Raw genomic sequence first — 9,450 nt, 5'->3', positions numbered from 1 at the left:
CAGAATTTGGAACCCGGGTAACCAGGCACCCACATTCCAGAGCCAAACCCCTGACCAGCTCATTTCGTTGGAGATCCTTGAACAAAGAACATGTTTGCGTGCTGCATCCCCAAGTCCGGAGGCTGCAGGCTGAGGAAAGCGCACCCTGCAAACACTTCTCCTCGCTGGGGATGTCGTGCCAGGGCTCCCCAACGCCTCTGGCCATTTGGCAGGAAGGACCGAAAGGTGACACCAGGAGGCCCAGAGCCGGCCAGCCCAGCCCCACACGCTCTGATCTGACTGTGCAGCCCCAGGTCCCCTCCGTGTGTGCATGTGCGTGTACGTGTGTGTGTGTGAGGGGTCATGTAGGGTGGGGCCACCCCGAGCAGGAACAGGCTGATGAGGGGTCAATGTCCACTGGGCAGGTCGTGTTCACACCCCAGGTCAAGCCTGGCTGTGTGGGACGGGGGGTGCGGGGGCTGTGCCCTTCTGCCCGAGGTTTATCCCAAGCCCAGCATGGGTGGGTCACTGCATCCCCGGTGCAGGGCTGGGCAAGCACAGGTCTGTGTCTGATCTGGGAGCAGCAGGGGGACTGGGCAGGAGGACAGGGGGGATGGCCGGGCAGGGCTATGATGCCTCTGGGCCAGCTACCGGTCCCTGTCTTTGTGAAGGCCACGGATGAGATTGGAAAGAGGCTGGCAGACAACCGCCCCATGTCCCTGGCAGAGGGAGTCCCCTCACAGTGGTCTCCAGAAGCAGGGACTGGGGACTGCCCGGGATGGCCTTTAACACCGCCCAGGCCACTGTCCCTGGTGGTCCCTCATCTCACTGCGGTCCAAGAGCTGGAGCCCACAGAGGCCGAGCCTGAGGGTGAGAAGGCTGGGGCTGGGTGTTTGTGTTGTGTGGGGATGGGTCGGTGCTGGCCCCACAGGGAGGAGCCCCCAGAGGCTGGTGTGGGGCCAGGAGCAAGGACTGGGCTCAGAGCACCCAGCGGGTGGACTGCAGTCGGGGAGACGTCCCGGGGAGGGTTCCTTCCTGGCTGCGGCTTCTCGGGGCGCCCCCTGGGCTGTGCTCTGCCTCTGCAAAGGCACAGGGAGAGGCAGGCATGAGGGTGAGCTTTTATCCTCTCACAGCTGCTCCACCATCTGAGGAACTAAAGCTGGCTCCAAGTTCATGGGCAGGGGTGGTACCTGCAGCGACTTCAGCAGAAGACCAGGAGCCAGCAGGGGACCTGGCACCTGCCCACGGAGAGCCTGCCACCACCACTGCTCCTGCCCCTTCCCCTGCCTGTGCTCCTGTTCTTGCCCCTGACTCAGCTCCTGCCCTGGGTCCTGCACCTGCCACTGTTGCTGACCCTGTCCCTCCCCTTGCTCCTGCCCCTGTCCCTGATCTTGCACCTGTCCCTGCCCCTATCCCCAGCCCTGCCCCTACCTTTGCAGGGCCTGCAGAGCCACATCCAGAGCCCACAGTCCTGCGGGCACAGCTCCTTGTACAATTACACTTAGTCATATCACCCGAGCCCCACATCTTGCCAGGATGTTTCATCCCCTCCCCCTGTGTTCTTTCTCTCTGGTGTATTTTAACTCTTATATTAGCTTTCCAAGCCCTGTATGCTGTTTATGATTTGTTTTAAATAAAGTTACTTGTTTTCAGTTGAACACGTCATGAGCATGGAGTGCATCCCCGACGCTGCGCCACCGCGGCACAGAACATGGCGGCAGAACATTCCTTCCCCAAAGGAGACCCCAAACCAGGGGCCCGCCCTGCCCCTTTCTCCCCCAGCCCAGACCCTTAGAACGCCTAAGCTGCTTTCTCTCTCTGTTCCTTTACTGTTCCAGATGTTTCTGTAAGTGGAATCACACAATAGGTGCCTCCGTGTCTGCTCACCTATTTTCAAAGGGGACTCGTTTCTTTCTGTGTTGACAGAAAATTTCCCTTATTTGACATGAAATCCCCGATGGATTACAGATCAGACATAATCACAGAGACCAGTTTAGGAATTATGGGCACAATCTTAGGGCCAAGACCCCTGTTCCTGCTGGGACACCACGGCCTGACCTCAGACTCAACACAGCTGGTTCCTCCTGTGACCCACACAGACACCAGGGAAATGCAGACAGCTGGTAGACACGCCACAAAGGGCAAAAGCATTGCCTATGACCCAAGGAGAGAAAGGTTTCCCCTGCCTCTGGTCCAAACCGTGCTCCAAGTCACTGGGTTCCACAGGGACACAGACCAAACACACGCAAGTCCAAGGGGAAGGATAGGCATGCAGGGAGTATGTGTCAGAGATGTGGGAGCTCCTGGGGAAGAACTCCGGCACAGGAAACCCTATGGAGGCAACGCTGGTCACCCCCAGACCAGCAAGTGTCTGGTCTAGGGGGGACCAGCAGCCCTGGGGAGAACGTGAGGATGTGGAGGTCCCCTGCAGGTCCCCTGGAGAGAAGGGTGATGGGCACCCCTGTCTGGGAGAACAGTGAGCATCCCAGGCCACAGGTGCACCCTCACCTAGCATGCACGTCCTTGGACTCACCCCTGGAAAATCTGGCTCAGTTTTTCACAGATGTATTTTCAGGAGCATTCAGCACAGTGACAGTGGAGAGAGCAGGGAACAGAACAATGCTAATGCCCAAGGAGATGGATGGGATCCTCGGTCCCAATCCTCAAGATAGAATGCCCAGTAGCTACTGTCACATTGTCACCTGGGGCACAGGAATCAGGAAGCCCCCTCCTGACACCCCCCTCCTGCCACCCTGCTCCTGGGAACATTCAGAATTGTCTGAGGAGGAGCTAGAAAGGATCCAGGATGACAGCAGTTCCAAGGACAAGGATGGTCAGCACTGGGAGGATGGTTGGACGTGCCCTGAGCCACCATCCAGGGCCTGGGTTGTGATGCCCTCGGATCTGACTCCCAATAGTGGCTCCTGATATAGGGATCCTAGTTCCGTAGTTTCACTCCCTCCCTCCCTACATCATTTATTCACTCTGTCATTCATTCCCCCAGCCTCTTTCCTTCCCCTCCACCCCTTCCATCCTCCCTCCCTCTCTCCCTCACTCCCATCCTCCCTCAGGCCCTCCCTCATTCAGCAGAGGATCTGGGGGCCCTACTATGTACTGAGTACTGGGGCTTCATCAGTGAGCACCCCCCAACCCATGCAGTCACATCCACTGTGGAAGGTGACAGGGGCCAGTCCTCAGGGTGAGCAGGGGTGATGAGCACCAGGAACCTGCTCCTAAAAACAGAGGCCAGTTGCGCAAAGGAGAGAATGCAGAGACCCATGCTTAGCACTCCCTCTAGAAAAATCTAGTCCTGAAAAGTATATGCTAGACTCAATGCAATGTGAGCTCTCACAGCAGGTATGCACTGATTCCTAGAACCAACGAAGAGTAAATCATCCAGTGTTAATGGGGTTTTGTGACACACCTTTTCTGACCAAATGACAGCGATTCAGCCAACATCTCCAGGGCCTCCAAGTCTTCCCAAGGGCCTCTGCAGTCCCCTGACTCTTCCAGGGCCGCCCTCACCAGGACTCCTTGTGCCCCGTGGCCAGGCGCCTGCATCCAGCACTGGGCCCTGTGAGCCCCATGCTTTGTGCAAGGCCTGTGTGCTCCCCCTGGGGTCACTTGGCATCTCCCTTGCAGCGGCCTGCATCTTCCAGGCTTCCTCTGACAAGCCTGTGAGGCTGGCCTGTGCCCTTGTCACAGGCATAGAAGCATGAGTCCAGAGGGTCCAGACGACCTGCTCCCAGTCCCAGCATGTGGAGCCCGGGCCAAGAGTGGCCCCCGAACAGAGGAGGACCTGGGCCCAGGGAGCCTGAGGGAGGACATGGCACAGTGAGCCTGCAGAAGGAGAGCGAGCACCAAGGAGCTCAGGACTGCTGTGAGACCACGTCCCACCCACACCAGCTCTGACTCTAGGGCTGGAGGAACTCAGGGGATACCCTCCCGGGCTGCAGGCTGGCAGCGGCTGGCAGGGGAGGCACCGCTGGTGCAGGAGAGAGCCCTCCGCAGGGAGGAGGGGCAGGTGCTCCCCCAGCAGTGGGTGCACTGGGGCAGGCTGAGGGGGCATCAGCAGACAGCAGTGCCTCCAGCTGGGGTCTCCTCAGGCCCAGCACCAGATGGTCTGGATGGCCTTTTCCCCCAAAGACAAAGTCTGGCCCAGGATCCCTCCCTCAAGCCCCCACTCCCCATATATACTCAGCTCAAGTGACAAGAAATGGCCAATAGTTTAGGTGGTGTGGGGTGCTCAGGGACATTTGTTTTTGTGGCCCATGCTGTGACACTGCTGGTATTTTAAGGATCTCAGGGCTTCGATTCAAAAACTGTAAGAAGGTAGCTTTCTGGAAAACTGCCTCTGTGCCTTGCAGCCCTCCCAACCCACCAGCTCTGCTCAGAATCCCTCCAGGCCACACACCCACAGTCTTGAGTCCTCAGATGGCCCAGATAATGTGCCTTCAAAAAGTGATCCAGGGGGGCACCTGGGTGGCTCAGTCGGTTAAGCGGCCGACTCTTGGTTTAGGCTCAGGTTATGATCTCAGGGTCCTGGGATCGAGCCCTGCGTTGGGTTCCACACTCAATGGGGAGTCTGCCTGTGGATTCGCTCTCTCCCTCCCCTTCTGCCCCTCCCACTGCTTGCTTTCTCTCTCTCAAATAAATAAATAAATCTTTAAAGGATTTAAAAAAAAAAGCTATCCAGGTGGGGCAGCAGGACACACCGAGGATTCCAGCAAATTCCCCCCAGAAAGTGAGGGTACCACAGACGAGCTGTCTGAAAACAGCCAGGTCAGGGTTCCAGGAAGACACCAGAGGAACAGGAGGAACTGGGGAGCATCTGAAGGTCAGGTGGGGACAGTCAGAGCTTCCAGGCCCTTCTTCCCTAATGCTCCTCATCACTAAGCCTTTCTTCCAGTGAGGCTGCTTGGTTTCTGTTCGCCCCAACTGTTACCCATTACCCCAGGCAGCAGAGACTCACATACGCCTTTAAATGTTTAGGACATCGAATGCCCTCCAGTAGCCACCTCACTACAGTTGGTGGTAAGCAAGAAGTCACTGAGGTCTCCAAGGGTCTGGACTTGGTGTTTCCCTCTTCTGAGATGGGGACACCTGTGGAAGGTGCAGGTGGCCGGCGGCGCGGGGAGGGGCAGGCACCTGACATGGACAGATGGGGTAGGTGAGGCCCGAGGCCCCGGGGGTGTGTGTCCAGCATCTGCACTGAACAGGTCTTCAAAGCTGCAGATTGGCTGGGATCATCTTCAGGCTGAGAAGGAAGGTGAGGGGAGCAGAGGAGGCTCAGCTTAGGAGAGGGCCGAGCCACTCCTTTGGGGGAGAAGTGGGTCAGGTCCAGGCTTATGGGGACAGACCTTGAGGTCACTGTGCCACATGAAATAAGCCAGTCCCTGAAGGACTGATACTGGAGGACCCCACTCATGAGGGACGGAGAGCACTCCAATTCATAGAGATGGAAGGAGCTGCTGGGTGCCGGGGCTGGGGAAGCGGAATGGGGGTTAGGGTCTCGTGGGTGAGGTTCAGTTTGGGATGACAATGAAGTTGTGGTGATGGATGGAGGTGGCAGGTGCAGAGCAGTGAATGTACGTATTGCCACTGAATTGTACCCTGAAAGGTGCTTAACGGTATCAGTCGTATGTCCATTACACCACAATAGGAAAGTAGTGAGTCAGGAGGACAGGGCCATCGTGAGTCCCAGGAGGGCCCTGGAGTAGGGATCCTGTATCTTGGTTCTCGCTCTCATGCTCTGCCCCTTGTTGGTGACCAAGCTCACAGTAGGCACTCAGTGAATGCTTGCTAACACATAGTGCAGAGAGAGTCCACATGTGCAAACCCTCCAGTGGGCACTGAGGGATCCCAACAGGACGCGCATCCAGACGGAGCCAGTGCCCACATCTCACAAACACCAGCACAGAGACAGCCACTTAAAACCAAGGCAGGAACCAGAAATAACCCAGAGGCCTCCATGCTACTGGAGGCCGTGCTAGCGATCACAGCCTCTGGCGGTCAGGGGACCGGGGGTCTGAGAGGTGGCTCGGCGCACCCCTGACTCTGAAGGCCTGTGGCGGAGGCGAGATGCAGGGACTGGGAGGGAAGACCCGCCAGGGCCCGTTCTGGCTCAAAGGCTGCTGCAGGGCCACTCCCAGCCCACCAGGCCGTGTCTGTTTAGAACCAGGGAGAAAACCTTTTCCCTCAATTGTTCTTTTTAAAGATGGTTGCTCAGCTTTGACACAGAAAAACATTCAACATAAAACTGGAGCCGATCATGGCTGCACATGACCCAGAAGTTACGAAAATACACTGACCACAAAGAGAGGACCTGTGCCCCCAGGCAGGCCTCCTGTGCCCAGGGGCGGCTGGGGGCCCTGGACATGCCCGTGTAGGCAGCGCTGGACTCCACAGTCGAGGGGACAGAAGAAGGAACCTGCTCTGATGGCTCCACTGAGGGCAGCACTCCCTGACGGAGACGGGGAGAGCCCCTCATGCATTCTGGATGTCCTGCTGATTCTTGGGCCTGGCACGAATCTCAGCTTCTTCATGATGGCGGGGGGTGGGTGGGCAGGCAGCCCAGCAGCCGCGGGTCCCACAGGCCCTCCGGGGACAGCCCAGCAGCCACAAGTCCCACAGGTCCTCGGGGGACAGCCCAGCAGCCGCGGGTCCCACAGGTCCTCCGGGGACAGCCCAGCAGCCGTGGGTCCCACAGGTACTCTGGGGACAGCCCAGAAGCCGAGGGTCCCACATGGCCTCTGGGGACAGCCCAGTAGCCGCAGGTCCCACATGGCCTCTGGGGACAGCCCAGCAGCTGCGGGTCCCACAGGTCCTCTGGGGCAGCACCTTAATGGGCTTGTGGTCCAGCAGGTATCTGCTTGGGTGGCTCTCATCAGGCCACATGGCCTCCATCCCATTGGCCAGGTCCGCCCCCATTGCCTGGTGACAGGCCAAGGTCAGTCAGTGAAGCACTGGGACTGCGGCCAGCACTCATAGCTGAAGTCCTTGTGGGCCACTGGTAGAAACGGGGTACAGGGTGCCAAAGAGAGGGACAGGTCTCCACGCCCACGTGGTTACGGAACATCATGTCCACATCCGCGCACACTGGGTTGTCCACCTCATGGAGGAAGCGCTGCTTGCAGAAGCGGCTGGTCATCGCTGTGTGCTGCATGGACACATCCTGCCAGCACGAGGCCCTGGGGATCTCAGGACCACCACCCTCCAGCCTTCCCTGAGGGGCACACGGGGCAAGGCAGCAGGCTGGTCGGTGAAGACATACTAGGTGACCCTGTGTCCACCATGAAGGGCTTCCTGTCATCTGCAGGACCAGCTCCAGGAAGACCACGTATACACAGGGACAGGGGACAGGGTGAGAGGAGGGTCACTGCCAGAGGCTGGCGGCAGGACCCCAAAACTAGGGGCTGTGGACGTGTGCAGCTTCTTCGAGGGGGCAGGCCCTGGACTGCTTTAAGCAACAGCCACTTGCCTGTTCTGTCCTGAGTGAGTCTGCCCATGGGGCCTCCCTACCTTCTGCTCCCAGAGATGGGGGCCATCAGCACCCCATCTTACAGAGGGCAGCCTGAAGCTTAGCAGGCTGGAAACCTCCCCCACAGTCAGCATGCTGGAGCCAGGAACACGCCCCCTGTGCTGAGCTTCTGGGCAAACCCTGCAGGTGTCCTCCCCTGGCCGAGCCCCTGCAGGTCCCGTCCCCACCTGCCAGGAGTGGAGCACTTTTGGGCACAGCCCTCATTTCTATGCCCTACAGACTGGGTAGAACCAGCAGGGCCGGCCACCTGCCCCACTTTGTTTTGAGTGGGATGTTGCTGACCCCCACAGAGTGGTCTCCACCCTGTAGGATCCTCCTTGAAGGCTACTGGGCATCCTGCTGACAAGGTCCTCATTAACCACTGGTATTCCTAGGAGGGGTCACCCTCGAACTCCCCCAGGTCAGGAATCAGGTCCAGGCCATGGCCAGGGAAGGGGAAAGAGGACCTCTGGAAGAAGGAGCTTGCTTAGGCCCCAGCCTTGAATCCAAGGGTGTAAGCTTCCAGGTCCAGGTCTACATCTCCCCAGACAAGAAGCTGGGAGTCTTGTCCAACTGCCTCACATGGCTGGTCCCCCTTTGAGGGGCTACCTGCTCCCACCATAGGGACAGCAGCTCCCCCATCGTCAGGCAAGTGTGGTGAGCCCCTCTGGGACTGAATTTTGTGCAGACACTAAGGCTAGTTCCTTACGCCTGCCCCATCTCGGGCAGGTTAGCAAATTGCTCACATCGGAAAGGTGGGCACTGCATATAAATAGGGGACAAGCACACACACACAGCAGGCACGAGTCAGGTCATCAGGGCGCAATTCGGGGCCCAGCCAATGGGGAAACAAGCCAGACATGAAGCAGGGGGAGAGAAGAGTGCCCCTGGCAAAGGGCACAGTGAATGCAAAGGCTTGGACTCAGGCCAGAGGCACATGTGTGACAACCACACCCCTTGGTGGCCCACAGAGGGGCAGGCCGTGGTGGGAGAGGTGAGGCTGGAGAGGATGGGCAGGAGGGCAGCAGACCACAGAGAGGCCCAAAGGTTATGTTCCGAAAAGATCACTCTGGTTCCTGGTGGAGAATGGGCTCTGTGCGGACGAGGACAGGGAGACCCCTAACCCTAACCCAACCATAACCCTAGCAACCCCTAACACCAATGCTAACCACTAATGCCGACACGAATGAAATCNGTTCCTACACCTGTCTTAAAATAGATGTAAGCCTGATCAGAAAAATTGCAAAACCAAAAGCTCTTAAATCTATTGTGCATCATAAATGTCTCTTCACAAACATCTCCGAGGTTGTTCAATATAGTGAAACCAGCAATGTTATACTCCGCAACAAATTTTTAAATAAAAATATGTGGTCCTATTAATTGATGCAGAAAAGGTTCTAGCCCAAATCCAATGCCTGTTGCTGATATAAACACTCCGGAAAGCAGGAATAGGGGTAATTTTTTCAATAAATCTATAGCAAACAGCACGCTCACGTCTGAAGATTGACAGCTCTACTCTGAAGTCAGGAACAAGGACAGATGCTGGCTTTCACAGAAGGGTAGGTACTGGGTGATCCCACCTGTGTGAGNAGAAGCCGAAAAATTGCAAAACCAAGAGCTCGTAAAACTATTGTGCATCATAAATGTCTCTTCACAAACATCTCCGAGGTTGTTCAATATAGTGAAACCAGCAATGTTATACTCCGCAACAAATTTTTAAATAAAAACATGTGGTCCTATTAATTGATGCAGAAAAGGTTCTAGCCCAAATCCAATGCCTGTTGCTGATATAAACACTCCGGAAAGCAGGAATAGGGGTAATTTTTTCAATCAATCTATAGCGAACAGCACGCTCACGTCTGAAGATTGACAGCTCTACTCTGAAGTCAGGAACAAGGACAGATGCTGGCTTTCACAGAAGGGTAGGTACTGGGTGATCCCACCTGTGTGAG

At 57.0% G+C, this 9,450-nt stretch overlaps 1 protein-coding gene and 1 pseudogene across 2 annotated transcripts; one reads left to right on the top strand and one right to left on the bottom strand.

Moving 5' to 3' along the window:
* The first annotated feature begins 15 nt into the window (after window positions 1-15).
* LOC117800733 (vegetative cell wall protein gp1-like) lies at window positions 16-2,316 on the top strand. Of its 2 annotated transcripts, XM_034653293.1 has the most exons (3): window positions 16-225; window positions 651-849; window positions 1,113-2,316. In XM_034653293.1, the coding sequence occupies exons 1-3, from the start codon at window positions 91-93 to the stop codon at window positions 1,610-1,612; spliced, it is 834 nt and encodes a 277-aa protein (XP_034509184.1). In that variant the 5' UTR covers window positions 16-90; the 3' UTR covers window positions 1,613-2,316. The 2 variants fall into 2 exon arrangements, with proteins under 2 accessions (XP_034509184.1, XP_034509182.1); XM_034653291.1 differs by lacking the exon at window positions 16-225 and having other exon boundaries at window positions 325-849.
* A 1,869-nt stretch (window positions 2,317-4,185) lies between these two features.
* On the bottom strand, window positions 4,186-7,324 carry LOC117800732 (annotated as a pseudogene).
* Between the last annotated feature and the right edge of the window lie 2,126 nt (window positions 7,325-9,450).

Source organism: Ailuropoda melanoleuca, unplaced genomic scaffold (genome assembly GCF_002007445.2).
Source record: "Ailuropoda melanoleuca isolate Jingjing unplaced genomic scaffold, ASM200744v2 unplaced-scaffold7618, whole genome shotgun sequence".
In the NCBI taxonomy this organism is placed as follows: domain Eukaryota; kingdom Metazoa; phylum Chordata; class Mammalia; order Carnivora; family Ursidae; genus Ailuropoda; species Ailuropoda melanoleuca.
The sequence above is the reverse complement of the archived record's forward strand: the minus strand, read 5'-3'. Positions and strand labels throughout refer to the sequence as shown.